The sequence below is a fragment of the Leuciscus leuciscus genome (genome assembly GCF_965113295.1).
Source record: "Leuciscus leuciscus genome assembly, chromosome: 9".
Classification (NCBI taxonomy): Eukaryota; Metazoa; Chordata; class Actinopteri; order Cypriniformes; family Leuciscidae; genus Leuciscus; species Leuciscus leuciscus.
The window spans coordinates 1,129,180-1,146,260 of record NC_138733.1 but is presented as its reverse complement, the minus strand read 5'-3'; the positions used below and the strand labels follow the sequence as shown (position 1 = coordinate 1,146,260).

Sequence of the window (17,081 nt, the reverse complement as noted above, 5' to 3'; positions counted from 1 at the left end):
TGTTTTTAGGAATGGCACAAAGGTCTCTGTCTTTGGATCATTGTTTTCAATGTGCTCTTTTGTCATTTGTATTTTTGGATTGTGTTGTGTTGTAAATAAATCCAAACAATCTAAAAGCCATTCTTTTTTAAATCTCCTCATTCTTTGTGCAAGGTTGCTCTGAATGACAGGGCCTGATCGCTCCTAATAGGGCAGTTAGGGGAGTGTCTTTGTCTTTCTCAGGTGTTAAAAGCTTACATATTCATGAGATGATCACGCCTCTTCGAATATGGCTTTGTCACACAAAACACGTCTTAGAAATTTTAAATCAATATATTGTCTTATCTGAATGAGCAGTCAGGGTGATTTTCACATAGTTTTGGAGCAAATATTCTAGGCTACGTCATACAATTTTCAAAAGTCTTGTGAAGAAATAATCAGTATGGGTTTCATGGCCTTATTTCAGTGACAATTTTTTTTTGTATTTTCACAAACCACGCATAAATGTCATTATCTCAAAACTACAAACTTTTACATACATGCTGCTGATATATTATTGTAGCAGAGTTTGTGCTGAATACAGTGTAATTAGACTTTAGCCATGAAAATGTCACTAGTAACAGAAAAAAACACAAATGTCAGAGCATGTCAGAACACCTCCAGGCCCAGAAAACAGCTCAGACCTCAGAGGGTTAAGCATGTATGGGTTAGAAAACGGGTATTTTTAACATGAAAAGTTGCTTAATGCACCTTTAAACGTAAAAATTTAATAAAATATTCCCTTCTTTTTAGAAGAAATAAAATGAAACCACTTTTTTTAGGGTGTCAGTAAATTACAGTTCTAATGAACACAGAGCAAAAGGGAAAAAACAGTCTCAGGTGGATAATACCAGTTATTAGTTACAGCTGTATACCTGTATGAATTCAAAACTGTAACTTGAATCACATATTCACACTTTACATGTTTAAATGTTCATAAACCAAGTGCTTAGATTTCGTTGGGGCCCAAATTCGGTGGTGCACATAATATCAGTCACGAATGGATGACGCAGTTTTCAACGTGCATAGACAAACTGGTTACTCACTCAGATACTCCACTCTGTTACAGCGAAACTCTCCAACTGCACAGAGAAGTGGTTACGTGAAGCTTGTGTCCTCATCTCGTCACAAGGAACAGGAAAACAGTCCAACGCTGAAATAAGTGATGCGTCACACACCAGAAAATAGCCGACGAATCAGACGCACGAAAGCTGTCGTTCTCTCTCCTTCAACAAGTTGTAAGGTCTATTTTCGGCATAGAATCGCCTGAAAATACTCCGATGCTGTTTGACTCTCCTTGGTCCTTGAATCCCGAGAAATAATAGAGAAACACTATAGTCCTTTCCGGCGAAACATAAAATGACGGCTGCTATGATGATCAGAGCAGACTTAACGCATTTAGTCTTTAAACACAAAGAAAACGTTCCCGTTGTCACAATACATATATTAATATATCTGAATGTGATCTAAGACAACAAACACTGTCGCCAGATATACTTTAACAGCATGTGTTTAAGTTAACTCTCTCACTCGGTCGAACATCGCACTCTTCATCTCTGTAACAACAGCTTCCTCTTTTCACTGCACCGCCCCCGGGAGCGCAAATTCATTCCCAAGTTTACCGACGTGCGCCTGTGGAGGGAAACGTCGGGTGCAAAATAGGATTGATACATGCGTCGGTGTACAAAGTCAATTACACTGGGTGCAAGATAGGGCCCTTGGAGTGAATAAGGATTAATATGTAGATAGTGTATAATAATAATAATAATAATAATAATACATTTTATTTAAGGGCGCCTTTCTGAACACCCAAGGACACCTTACAGCAAACAACCAGTAAAATAATCACAATATAAAAATAAATGTATAAAATTTACAGCATAATTACATCCATCACACACAAAAAAATTAAATAAATAAAAAATAAATAAAAAAATGCTCCAATTTACCCATAAGCCTGAGTAAAAAGATACGTTTTTAAACGGGATTTAAAAATTTGAAAACTGTCACAATTCCGTATGTTGGGGGGAAGCGAATTCCACAACCGAGGCGCCACAAAACTAAAAGTTCTCGCTCCCATTGTAGTTAAGCGAATACGTGGCGACACAAGAGAAATAGAGTGAGACGAGCTCAGAGAACGAGAAGGAGTGTAAATGTTTAAAAGATCAATGAGATATGGAGGAGCCAAATTATGTAAAGCCTTAAATGTGAGAAGCAGAATTTTAAAATCAATACGGTACTTAACTGGAAGCCAATGTAATTGTTGAAGAATTGGAGTGATGTGCTCTCGTAAAGAAGTCCTAGACAGGACACGTGCCGCTGCGTTTTGAACCAGTTGAAATTTACGATGAAGTTTTGTAGGAAGACCAGAGAGAAGAGCATTACAGTAATCAATTCGTGAAGTGACCAGCGCATGAATTAGAATTGCTGTGCTGCTCTTAGTGAGAGAAGGACGAAGACGGCTAATATTACGCAAATGAAAATATGCGGCGCGTGTAATGTTATTTACATGTGCTTCAAAGGAGAGTGTGCTGTCCAGGATAACACCCAGACTCCTGACCTGTTGAGAAGGATAAATTTCAGTATTATCAATAACTAAAGAAGGACAATCAGATTTAGCCAAAGTTGATTTAGTACCTACTAATAAAATTTCGGTTTTGTCACTATTTAGTTTGAGGAAATTACCTGAAAGCCAAGCTTTAATTTCAGATAAACATTCATTCAAAACAGGTCGAGGAGAAGAACTAGAAGGTTTAGAAGATAAATACAACTGGGTGTCATCAGCATAGCTATGAAAATTAATACCGTATTTCCTAAAAATAAAACCAAGAGGAAGTAAATAGATCATAAATAAAAGAGGCCCTAAAACAGATCCCTGAGGAACGCCAAAGTTAACTCTAAATGACCTTGATTTATAATTTTTTATTTGGACATGTTGATTACGACCAGTGAGGTATGATCTAAACCAGGACAAGGGGGTACCCGTGACTCCTATAGATACTAGCCTGTCCAAAAGTATCTTGTGCGAGATAGTGTCAAATGCCGCACTAAGATCAAGTAGGACTAGTATAGTTAGAAGACCACAATCAGCTGCTATTAACAAGTCATTAGTTATTTTAACCAAGGCCGTCTCTGTACTATGATGAGAACGAAATCCTGATTGGAAACGTTCATATAATGCATTCTTGGACAGGTGTTCATGAATTTGTGCTTTCACACACTTTTCCAATATTTTAGTAATAAATGGCAGGTTAGAAATCGGTCTATAGTTTTCAAAATTTAATGGATCAGCCCCTATTTTTTTAAGAATTGGAGTAATGACAGCGGTTTTCATGAAGGACGGTACATGCCCGGTATCAAGCGAAGAATGAATAATTTTAGTAAATAATGAGGACAGTGACGATACACAGGCTTTAACCAAGCAAGTAGGCATTGGGTCGAGCTGACAAGTGGAAGATTTAGATCTTTGAATATAATCCCGTATCTCTGCTGTAGATGGTAGAGTAAAAGAATTAAAAGTAGAATGTATAGTCATTTGTGGGACTAAGAGACTCAGAGGATTTAGAGCTGAATTACTGATAGCCAACTGCTGATGAATCTTATTAATTTTTGACTCAAAGAAGGTCATAAAATTATTACATTGTTCTGTAGAACACAGGCTTAAAGGCATGGCATCTGCTGGACAGGAAACCTTCTTTACTAAAGAAAAAAGAGATCTAGAGTTTCCTTCGCTGGCTCCAATTATATTAGTATAATAATCTGATTTTGCTTTAAGCAGAGCTTCCTTATAATGGTACATATGATCAGTCAACATATATTTGTGTACCATTAAACCAGATTTAGCATATAAACGTTCAAGCCTCCGTCCCTTAGTTTTGAGTAGACGCAGATCAGGGGTAAACCATGGAGCAGAAACATTAAAAGAAACAGTCCGAGTTTTAACAGGAGCAAAGACATCCAAGATCTCAGTTAGTCCACTGTTGTAAAGGGAAATCAAAGCGTCAGGAGTGGAGAAGTTCACTTTGTTTGAGAAGCTGGCCAGTTCATCAGCAAGATTAGAGACATCAATGTTCTTAATGTTCCGAAAAGTGATACTATGGCCCGTCTTTAACTTAAAAACTGTCAACTGAGCACAGAAAGAGACTAAAAAATTATCTGATAGAGACAGGTCAGAAACAATACAATTATATGGTGATAAACCAGAGCAGCAGATAAGGTCAAGAATATGACCTTTGGAGTGAGTAGGAGAATTCACAAACTGCTGCAAGCCAAAACTGTCCAAACAAGATAAAAAAGCACATGTACTTGCATTTCTCAAATTGTCCATATGAATGTTAAAATCACCCAACATAATTACATTGGAAGACATGGCACACAGATCAGTTAAAAGGTCAGAAAGTTCAGATAAAAAACTTGAGTTATTTTTAGGGGGCGATAAACAGTAATGAGAATAGTCCGTATTGCCCCGTTTATCTTTATGGCAATGCATTCAAAGGAGGAATATGTGGGCACAGTCAATTGTGATACTTTCCATTTCTCCTTATAGAGAATCGCAATACCCCCACCGCGGCCGATAGTGCGGGATTTACAAATAAAAGTATATCCTGGAGGAACAGACTCATTCAAATGAAAGTAGTCACCGTGTTTCTGCCAGGTTTCAGTTAAACAGAAAAAATCCAACTTACGGTCAGACAACACGTCATGTAGTAGAGGTCCTTTACCAGAGAGCGAGCGGATGTTAAGCAATCCAAATGACAGGTTGTTTTTACTGAGATCAATACCTGACGATCTTTTAAGATTGGAGAGGACGCTGTGGTCAACAATCCGCTCTGACCTCCATGTTGGACGAGGTTTCTGCGACCAAAATGACCGTATTTTACACGAATCATTAATGCTGTAGGAACGACGGGATCCACGGTGAACATATTTCCGACGGTGCTGGCCGGTGATGTCCGGATGAAAGCGTAGTATATGCCTGGAATAAGGCAGAACAAATGGCGATCTTCATGGCCCACAGACAAATGATCCGGCCAAGTAGGTCGGCGATCTTCATGATTGTTATTTCCAAGCTGGAGGCGCTAGGGGTACAGACAGTCAACAGGTACACACACCATCGACCAGGAGCAACAGAGACAAAAAATTGCTATAATGGGTAGCTAAAATATACTCGTTGGCTTATAGTAAATTTGCAGGGTCAAATAATTTAGGCACAAATTAAAACAAATTAAAACAAATTCTTAATAAAAGCAAATAAGATAAAATTTCATCACAGGAGCAGCGGCAGCTAATAGCGCCAGCGTTCACTCCGGAAGCGGAAGCTTCCGGAGTGAATACAATGTATACATTGTTTAGTGTATACAATATATCTTTGGCGTAAGCCCCATCCGGTGGTTCAGCGACAGATTCCTGCTTGAACCGTCAGATCCTGCCGGCGGTAGAAGGCAGCGGTGGGGAGTCTCCCTGAAGAGGAACATTTACATCTTCATATATTATTATCCCACAAAATAAAGTAAAACTAACAGTTAAATAAACCGGATGAACTACAAACCAGACTAGGTGGCTTGAATGAAGCTGTTTAACCCATGTTCTTTTGATCTTGATTTGGGTTCTTTCATCTGCTCGTCTACATGGTTACTCGCCTGTCTGGTTACTCTGTCATGGCTTCTCCATGATCGTTTTTGAATCTACTCTACAGCTTTGTTCGGGTCCTAAGGTTTTAAACTCAAATGTTTGTCCAGCCTCATGGATGAGTTTTGACCAATTAGGAACTGTCTTTATTTGAGAGGTGGCATTTTCTTCACTTCTCATCGTAAATCATGTGTTATCTGTGATCTCCTTACTCTCCAAGCTCTAGCAGATAGTACAGAGGCCACAGTTTAGATATGATTCCTATTATAAGAATACGAAACATTTTACACAGATTTCAATCAAGCCATCGTTTGAATTAAGAACATACGATCGTACTGATAGGAAACAAGACACACTTTCATTCAAACATCTAATAGTTATAATAATTACATGACTTATATGTGATCTAAACATAATAGACACATAGGTTGTAGACACAATATAAAATTATATAGTTGAACAATGTTTGATTATAAGTCCGTCAAGAATTGTTTTTGGATGATTTTATGTATTTTTATATGTAAAGTCTCTGTGGTCTTAAGAGATTTCAACCCTGGGGTCGTTCAGAGGTCCTCAAGAAGAAGATCTGTTTTGTATATCTGTGGTGGGATCAAAAAACCTCTGTCGTTATCTTTGTGGGTCCCGATCCGTGCCATCTCTGAACCAATCAGTCTTTTCCAAACTATCTAACATTGACAACGTTCTTCCTTTAGTTGGGCTCATCTCTTTGAAGCTTTCATGGCTATAAAGTTCTTAGCTGGGGGTTTTCGTTGTTTGGCGTAGACTGGCTTGAGCCTGGATTTTATGGTTCTGGATTGGTGATTTAGGGTCTGGAGTGTTGAGTTCTGTGTGGAAATATGTTTGAACAAATCAACTGGAAAATTCATTTGTGTTTGGTTAGCCCTCAATCCTACACGTTTCATGGGGACTTTCCATAGAAATAATGATTTTTATACTGTACAAACTGTATATTCAATCCCCTAATCCTAACTGATGTATTTTAACAACATGAACTAATGAGTATTTGTATACATTTCATATTGTCAGAATTATGTTATTCATTTTTTAAGTGTCATGTTTATCTCTGGATAAATGCTTAATGTGTGTCATTTTTCTCTACAGGTTGAGGGATTGTGGTGTCACAGATGAAGGTTGTGCTGCTCTGACTTCAGCTCTGAGATCAAACCCCTCACACCTGAGAGAACTGAATCTGTCTAAGAATAAACTAGGAGACTCAGGAGTGAAGCTGTTCTCTGCTGTACTGGAGAATCCTCACTGTAAACTGGAGATACTGTGGTAAGATCATCTCTACCACAAAAACTCAGAGTGAATAAGAATTAATATGTAGATGGGGTTTACAATATATCTTTGGCATAAGCCTCATCCGGTGGTTCAGCGACAGATTCCTGCTTGAACCATCAGATCCTGGCGGCGGTAGAAGGCAGCGGTGAGGAGTCTCCCTGAAGAGGAACATTTACATCTTCATATATTATTATCTCCCTAAAGAAAGTAAAACTAACAGTTAAATAAACCGGACAAACTACAAACAAGACAACAGATGCAGGATACCTGCAGGAGTCCTGCAGTGATGACTGAAAAAATTAGTTGACTGTTCAAATCCTGCGAGAGAAAGAGCGCCACGTCTAGCAAATCACAGTATCGCACAGCAGACGCACATCACTTTCAGTTCTAGACAGCGGTCCAAAACCACTAAATCTAAACCAAACTGGCAAAAGTTCACTTCAAGAATGAACAAAGTGGCGTCGATGAGTTTGAAGTTCAGTCTTTTAAAAAACAGAACAAACGGAAAGAGAAAGTGCAATATACACTCACCTAAAGGATTATTAGGAACACCATACTAATACTGTGTTTGACCCCCTTTCGCCTTCAGAACTTCCTTAATTCTACGTGGCATTGATTCAACAAGGTGCTGAAAGCATTCTTTAGAAATGTTGGCCCATATTGATAGGATAGCATCTTGCAGTTGATGGAGATTTGTGGGATGCACATCCAGGGCATGAAGCTCCCGTTCCACCACATCCCAAAGATGCTCTATTGGGTTGAGATCTGGTGACTGTGGGGGCAATTTTAGTACAGTGAACTCATTGTCATGTTCAAGAAACCAATTTGAAATGATTCGAGCTTTGTGACATGGTGCATTATCCTGCTGGAAGTAGCCATCAGAGGATGGGTACATGGTGGTCATAAAGGGATGGACATGGTCAGAAACAATGCTCAGGTAGGCCGTGGCATTTAAACGATGCCCAATTGGCACTAAAGGGCCTAAAGTGTGCCAAGAAAACATCCCCCACACCATTACACCACCACCACCAGCCTGCACAGTGGTAACAAGGCTTGATGGATCCATGTTCGCATTCTGTTTACGCCAAATTCTGACTCTACCATCTGAATGTCTCAACAGAAATCGAGACTCATCAGACCAGGCAACATTTTTCCAGTCTTCAACTGTCCAATTTTGGTGAGCTCGTGCAAATTGTAGCCTCTTTTTCCTATTTGTAGTGGAGATGAGTGGTACCCGGTGGGGTCTTCTGCTGTTGTAGCCCATCCGCCTCAAGGCTGTGCGTGTTGTGGCTTCACAAATGCTTTGCTGCATACCTCGGTTGTAACGAGTGGTTATTTCAATAAAAGTTGCTCTTCTATCAGCTTGAATCAGTCGGCCCATTCTCCTCTGACCTCTAGCATCAACAAGGCATTTTCGCCCACAGGACTGGGGCATTCTGGATGTTTTTCCCTTTTCACACCATTCTTTGTAAACCCTAGAAATGGTTGTGCGTGAAAATCCCAGTAACTGAGCAGATTGTGAAATACTCAGACCGGCCCGTCTGGCACCAACAACCATGCCACGCTCAAAATTGCTTCACCAGTGCGTCGGCGCACTGAAGCGTTTTTTTTTTTATTTAATTCAAAGTTACTATCAGATTAAATGTTTTACCTTGACAAACTATACATCATTAAAAAGATATAAGACTCAAGTTTCAGTATATGACCACTATTGTATTCTGAGAAACTTATAGTGACAGTTATGTCTTAATTTGTGTCAGGAGTTATGACATGAAAAAATGCGTCCATGCCTTTAATATGAATTATGAGCGTCAGCTGGTCCATTCAGAAAAAAAACTCTGTGCTGTCGTCATGACAGTGCTTCACAAAACAACGTCCCTCAGGGCTTTTAGCTCAAAAATGTGCAGACTTGGAGAAATATTGATATATTCTCATAGATTCACATCATATTTCTATAGACAGGAATAATATTTATTGAATTTATACCCAAATGCGTCGATGTAATCATTATGAGCGCTTCTTACTGAGATGTGCTGTGTTTTCAATTCATACCAATAGCCTGAGGGCGCTATATGCACAATAATAGTCCATATATGGAGCATGAAGAAGAGCCATAATCATGTGACCTTCAAGGACGTCACTGATAGCAGCTACACACAAAGCTAACACAGAGATCGCTGTAATATGCAGATACAGACGTTTTGAAGACAATAAACATGATTGCAATGATATTTGAGTTGCCTGTGTTCTTCAAGCAATGCCAGGTATTTTTATAATAATAGATTATATTTATAATGTAATGCTAATCGATATAGACTTTATCATCGTGCATACTATAAATAATATATTTTCTGTAAGTTTTTTTTTTTATCTGAAGCCAAATTAGATCACAGAAGATTAATTAAAACACTCGACTTGCGTTATAAAGTAAGTTTGGAGCACAAACATGGTTTTAATCTCATAAATGGTCGTGTATTGATGGTGTGCTAAGCTAACATGCTAGCTAGCCTAGGTGCACCTGCCACCTAGAAGTTATTATTTTATGCTTTTTTTTTCTAAATAGTAATGCTTACTGAAATGGTTTAGTGCATTTGATACAGTTTCAAATGTAAGTGAGAACTTTGATCAAATAAATTAAGGATTGAAACCCTATGAATAGCATGTGAATAGCCAGTCGTTAGTAACTATAATGCAGACAAAAGTTATGCATATTTAGATCCATAACCAGGCTGGAGAGGTGTGAATGTGTTCATGGGGAGACTGAGACTGAATAGGGCTCGTTTGCACCACAAAACAATAGAGACAATAGACTGAATAGATGACTTAGATGATGACTAAACATCAGTAGCATTTTTAGAGTCTAATCAAAATAAAGTAATTTGACATGATCTTGAAAAACATTTAACTAAATACAGAGTTTTAGACTTATCATTTTCAGATTTTAAATATAACATGGTCACACATATGGCTTTAGCTGCAGTGCATTTCTAGATTGCTACAGTGCCAACTTCAATTTTATTTTCATGAAGATGTTTCATAAAAATAAATTTCTAATAACTTTACAAAACTTTGAAGCTATTTAAACAAATTATTTTCATTATGACAATAATTAATTCTACATTTACAATAAACTACCAGGTGTCAGCTTTCAAATGAGATCATACTTGTGCTTTTAGTGCACAGGGTTCATGAACTGTATCTGTTTCAGTTTGGGTATGTCATTTCTGGGGATTTTTCAAAAGTGGCGTTGCAGCTTAACAGGTTAAATCACCTTTCTTTCCCATTCTGACATTGAGTTTGGAGTTCAGGAGATTGTCTTGACCAGGACCACACCCCTAAATGCATTGAAGCAACTGCCATGTGATTGGTTGATTAGATAATTGCATTAATGAGAAATTGAACAGGTGTTCCTAATAATCCTTTAGGTGAGTGTAGCTCTCAATATGAAGCATATCCCAACTTCATTCAAGCCGCTTACAACTGCTATTTTTGTCTCTATTTTGGAGTATTTTTATTTTTTTATTTTCTCCCAGTCCGACCACACACAATTTCCTTAAAATGTTTACAAATACAACTCTCTCTCTCTCTCTCTCTCTCTCTCTCTCTCTCTCTCTCTCTCTCTCTCTCTCTCTCTCTCTCTCTCTCTCACTCACACACACACACACACACACATGTTGGGTTTTCAGGTTTTATGGGGACTTTCCTTAGAAATAGTGATTTTTATACTGTACAAACTGTATATTCAATCCCCTAATCATAACTGAAGTATTTAACAATGTGAACTAATGAGTATTTTATATATTTCATATTGACAGCATTATGTTATTTATTTTTTTAAGTGTTATGTTTATCTCTGGATATAGGCGTAATGTGTGTCATTGTTCTCTATAGGTTGAGTGAGTGTGGTGTCACAGATGAAGGTTGTGCTGCTCTGGTTTCAGCTCTGAGATCAAACCCCTCACACCTGAGAGAACTGAATCTGTCATATAATAATCTAGGAGACTCAGGAGTGAAGCTGCTGAAGGATCTGAAGGATGATCCACATTATAAACTGAAGACACTAGTGTAAGAATAGTTTTTTAATGATTTTCATCATTATATTTTCATTTAAATTTCAAATGGCTGATTTGCTCACTAGAAATAAAAGTAAAGGTTCAGTAACACCACGTTTGTGTGTGTGTGTGTGTGTGTGTGTGTGTGTGTGTGTGTGTGTGTGTGTGTGTAAAGCGTCTCTCTAAAGCGGATCTGTGTCTGCTCAAAGTTCTGTGTAAAGACACAATGCCGCATAAAATCAAACTTAACCCTCTGGGGTCTGAGCTGTGTTCTGGCCCTGGAGGTGTTCTGACATGCTCGGACATTTGTGCTTATTTCTGTTACTTGTGACATTTTCATGGCTAAAGTCTGATTACACTGTATTTAGCACAAACTCTGCTACAATAATATATCAGCAGCATGTATGTAAAAGTTTGTAGTTTTGAGATAATGACATTTATGCGTGGTTTGTGAAAATACAAAAAAAATTGTCACTGAAATAAGGCCATGAAACCCATACTGATTATTTCTTCACAAGACTTTTGAAAATTGTATCACGTAGCCTAGAATATTTGCTCCAAAACTATGTGAAAATCATCCTGACTGCTCATTCAGATAAGACAATATATTGATTTAAAATTTGCAAGACATGTTTTGTGTGAGAAAGCGTTATGCAAAGAGGCGTGATCACATCATTAATATTTACATATGAGAAAGACAAAGACACTCCCCTAACTGCCCTATTAGGAGCTATCAGGCCCTATCATTCTGAGCAACCTTACACAAAGAATGAGGAGATTTAAAAAAGAATGGCTTTTAGATTGTTTGGATTTATTTACAACACAACATAATCCAAAGATACACAACAAATGATAAAAAAGCACATTGAAAACAATGATCCAAAGACAGAAACCGTTGTGCCATTCCTAAAAACATTGTACATACCTTTCATTTACAAGGTGTTTGATTTTCACTTTACCATGTTCATGTACAGAGACTCATGTGAATGTTGAAGTCAACAGGACTCATCCATGGGGCATCTGGTCCCTGTAAAAAAAAAAAAAAAAAAAAAAAAACTGAGACCATACTGATATCATGAGAAACTATAGGGCTGCACAATTTTGGGAATAGATTTTATATTTTTCTGGGTAAAATTGCTTTTTAAAATTCACAGAATACACACACAAATGTTTCCAATAATGTATAATGAACACCAGGTTTGTTGTGCCTTGTAGGCATAGGCTATGCACAGTGCTGCATAAAATAATAATAACAATAGCCTAAGCAGCCTATAAATCTTCCAAAATATTTCAGTAACAACTACGTTAGAGAAAAATAGATTGACTGTCATATGTTACTTCAAATATTTCCATTCATTATGATGATATGAAATGAGATTAGAGTAAAACCATGAAGCCTTTGTTTGGTGCGTTTTGCTTTTCAAACCCACAGCGTGCTCCAAAATATGATGCATTCAAATGGAGCGCGCTCCAAAATATGATACATGAAACGCACGGCACGCTCCACAATATGAAACATTATGGTTACCATATTATACATATCTACTGTACGTTTGAGCAGATATCCACAAACACAGTATAGTAAACACGGGTCTAAATATTATGATATTCACCTTATATCTAGCAACAGTTCAACTGCAATGTGAAGTTTATGCAACAATAACATAAATTAATAATTAAGAATTTCTTACCTTAAATCTTTCTTGTCTTCAAATCGCGTTCTTCTAATTCTTCTGAGGTAAATCCAAGTGAAACAGCAGGGCACAGCACAAACACAGTCTTCCAAACTCGATGAAAAGCAGAGGAGTAAGTTGCCGAAGTCTCTGATTCTTTGTTTTGAGGTTTCTCCGCGTGGATCATTAGCATGTCAATCGCTCATGCGCGCGTGGGCGTGGTCACATTAGAGTTAATTAGGACGCGTTTGAGAAACTGTACATGCCGCTGCTTTCATACGGATTACTTAAACAGAGAATATTTGTTTTTTTATATAATTTACATACTTTAAAAATAGAGACTCCAAGCGTTGTATAGACATGCGTTTCAAGTCTGTGTGACAAACATTCGCTGAGTTACAGGTCGCGTTTCAGAATGAGTTTCACATTGAGAGAGATGGCAGAACGCGCATCATGTTTATTTTCTTTGTTTTACAAAAAACATAACATTTTATTTTTATTATGAGTGTACACAAATAAAAGAATACATTTAACAGTTTTAAATTATGTACAACACTTGCCTGTATGACAAAAATCGACAGAGTTATTAGAGTCTCTTTTGCACTGATAAGAACAAAAGGGCTGGTATCGCTGGCGATACCGCCGACCCCAGGGGGTTCAAATATGACGCGTCTGACCCACCTCAGCCCCTAGTATCAAAGATGACTCTGATATTGTTTTGGTTCAGTGTAAATGAACGCGAGCTTGTGCCGCTCTAAACTACGTCATTGTCATGACAACCAAACGCACGGCACGAGAATCAAGAAGCGGAAGACAAAACACATAGGCTCCATATTGGCTAGCTCCATATTGTTTTAGCCAAATAAAAAATGTCAACCAACAAGGAACAATAAAGTAAAAGTGTCCTGTACTCTCATCGTGAAGCAAACCACCAAAATAACAGTCGTCGATGTGTGTAATCAGTTGGCTTTTGCCGTTTGTAATCTTCCTTTGAAGAGACTGGCAGATCAACGCAACGCTACATTTCTCTCAGATGCGTTAAATGCTTATTCAGCATCACTGTGTTATATTATATTCCAAAAATCATCTTCTTAAGGACGATATTTCGCCAACACACGACCTGCCTGAAACGCTGACGATAGCATAATTGTTCTTTCTCGCTCTTTGAGAAAAAAAAAAAACTTTAAACTTTACACTTTACCTTTCTTTTAATCCTGCGATGATCTACCCGGTGTAATAATTCATAATTTCTTTGTAGTATTTGTTCCATCTAGAACAATTTTATTAAGAAATAGAAAATAGCTATCAGTACCACAGAATTATGACAAACACCAGAGCCTGAGATCGCTATATCACACAGAGGAAATTTAAAATTCTGTATTTTTATTTATCTTGAGTTTTATTTCTTTGTTTACTATTTAATTACTTTTAAATTCATTTTATAACAGTTTGTTAAAACTGTAAACGGTAAACAGTTTTTTAAAATAAGTAATGTTCAATGAAGAGAAACAATAAGCATTCTGTGTAAATGCACATTTTGTGATTTTATGCCGCTTCAGATTTGGTTTCTGTGCCGCTTTTTCTGTATAAAGATGCCTTATAATAATAATAATAATAATAATAATAATTCATTACATTTATTTAGCGCTTTTCTCTGCACTCAAATCGCTTTACATAGAAGGGGGGGGATCTCCTCAATTCTTTATGTGTGTGATAATCTGAGATTTAGGTTGTTTGTTATTAATTGATATAAAATTTGTAGTGAGTGTAATGATCTTTTCTGCTGGTTCTGTATCAGATGTCCGTTGTGTGAAGTGACCTTCCATGTGCTTTTGATTTTGAATTAATATAGATTATCTAGTTCGTTTTTTTATGAAAAGATGTGACAGATGTAATATCTCATACTGCATATGTGACTGTTTGTGTGTTTTATTTTAGGTTATAGATGACTGTATCTTCTGATGACTGTATCTTCTGATTAATCATCTGATGGTGAATAAGGATGCACTACAGAGACTCACAGTCAACAGAATCAACAGAGACTGAAGATACAGTGACTTCACTGTTATAAATTAAGACTTCATTTAGATTTCAATGATCCTCTGACAGACCTGATGAGGAGGCAGTGAAACACCTTTTATTTCACAGCAAATTACAGTTTCTCATTCATAGATTAACCATTTTATTTGTATAAACGCACAGTATGAACTCAAAAAGGTTGGAGTGTTTTTTTAAGAGTAAATATAGAGCCTGATTGTGTTTGTGTTGTACCAGCAGGGGGGGACAAAGACTAATGAAAGATAAATTTTTCATAATTATGAGGAGAAAAAAAAACCAGTTCAAGCTTTTCCAACAGGGTTCGTACGTTTTGAAAAAACCTGGAAAAGTTATGGAATTTGAAAAATGCAAATTCCAGGCCTGGAAAGGTTTTGGAAAAATAAAAAGACCCAGAAAGTTTTGGAAAAGTCATGGAATTTTTAATTTATTTTGAACACAGCATAATATGTGATTAATACAAAAACTGTTTAATAAAAAAAATATTTCGCGTTGTCTTAACGTCCTTATATTCGGGCGGCATAACGTTCAGTTCACTTCCGATTCACTTGTTGCGATGTTGCCTGAGGCGAAGTCGGTGCTTACAGAAATTTAATTGAAATGCCAGGAAAGTGGCACAAGCATGCTAAAGTTTTGCAAGCACTGGTGGGTCGAGAATGTAGCGGAACGAGGATTGCTGTTACTGTTACATGTATTTTATCCTGTGTCCTTCAAAGATCTTGCACTTTGTGTGTGTTTAAATAAATGTTTATTTTGTATTGAACCACATAAATTGTCATCCATTTTATTGTTAAACCTCTGAGGGTAAACTTTAACACATATTTTTATTCTTATAATGTCGACTGACATTTTCAGGAATACATAGTCATGGAAAAGTCATGGAAAAGTATTGGTTAAAATGTGTATGAACCCTGTTCCAAACAATGGAAGCTTGAGTTTATACATCATGTTTTTAATAATAGTTGCATTACATTTGTATTAATGTATTAAAGGGGTCATATGATACATTCTCATGTTTTTCTTTTTCTTTAGTGTGTTATGTAGCTGTTTGTGCATGTATAAGATCTGCAAACTTACAAAGCTCAAAGTCCCCTACAAAAAGATGTATTATATCTAATGCCTGATACATACTGTATGATTTTGGGCTGTTCCAGACGAAAGATGAGCATCGTGAAACAATCATGGTGATTTATGTGGCTGTGGCTCCTAAACATAGTTGTAACGAGGCGTCACTCGAACTGAAATCCATCAGCAAGCTTTTATTAAAATCGTGGTCAAACAGGCAATGGTCAGATTCCAGCAAACACAGCAATGTAGGACAGACACAGTCGTGGTCGAAAAGCAGGCAGGAGATCAGGGCAGGCGGAGAACAATCACAGATAAGTAACAAAGCAGATGGTCCAAAAGGCAGGTGGCAGAGAATCATAAATAGGGAACAGATTGGGTCACAATAGGTAGGCAATACAGAAATAAATACTCAGAAATGCAAACCATAGTAATACAAGACTTCGCAAGGAAGAGTGGTGGTGAGACAGTTTATATAGGTCCAAGAATGAGCTACAGCTGAGCAACGTAATCAGTGCCAGGTACAGGGCTGATGGGAAATGTAGTGTGTGAGTGAAAAGTCAATATTCAGGTGAGGGAGCCCTCTGATGGTCAAAGGAGGGAATCACGGAGTTCATCTCTGTGACAGTTGTACAGTGAGAGCGCTGTTGACACTGTTGTCACAGTCTTTTAATCAAAGATAGCCTGTGATAATTTACTGACAGTGTCATGATCATATCATAGTGTGTTGCTGTTACAACCAACATCTACTGACTAGCCAATACAAATGCAATATGAAATGGCGTATTGATCAACGTGACATGGCGGTAAAACTTAAAACTACTTTCCTCAAGCTCCATTTGCAAAGTTGGCATGCCAAGTTCACCTCTTTTCCCTAGTCATATTCTCCTCTATCAAATCCTCCTCTTTTTTCAGTGTACATAAACATAATTCCCAAAGTGTGATTCATCTTGCTTTATTTGTTTACCACTAGCACATGTTTCACACTTGCGGCGTTTGTAACGTTCAGCTGAACTGCAGCTTGTGTTTCTGTAAATACATACGAGTATCCGATCGATCGGCTTGATCATCTGCATTTTCATGGTGTGATGGTAAAACTGACGACATTATTCACTGTCTTTGGAAGCTGAAGCTTGTGATTATGGTAAGGGTTACATTTCCGACACACGCTTCAGGTGTTTGGCCAATCACAACGCACTGGGTCAGCTGGTCAATCAGAGTACACTAAGCTTTCCAGAAGGAGGGGCTTTGTAGAAATCGACTACAGTAGGAACAACAGGAGCTACAA

At 37.5% G+C, this 17,081-nt stretch overlaps 1 protein-coding gene and 1 long non-coding RNA gene across 2 annotated transcripts in view; one reads left to right on the top strand and one right to left on the bottom strand.

Moving 5' to 3' along the window:
• The window catches only part of LOC309506195 (uncharacterized protein), a 535,239-nt gene that overhangs the window by 213,562 nt on the left and 304,596 nt on the right, over positions 1-17,081 (top strand). Inside the window, exon 15 of the mRNA XM_082179817.1 lies at positions 6,769-6,942. Coding sequence (XP_082035943.1) covers positions 6,769-6,942 — 174 coding nt within the window. The remainder of the gene's footprint in view (positions 1-6,768; positions 6,943-17,081) is intronic.
• Positions 14,618-17,081, bottom strand: part of LOC309506533 — a 92,363-nt gene continuing 89,899 nt past the window's right edge. Inside the window, exons 2-3 of the long non-coding RNA XR_014208843.1 lie at positions 15,639-15,772; positions 14,618-15,017 (exon numbers count right to left, since the gene is read on the bottom strand). This is a non-coding gene — a long non-coding RNA (uncharacterized lncRNA). The remainder of the gene's footprint in view (positions 15,018-15,638; positions 15,773-17,081) is intronic.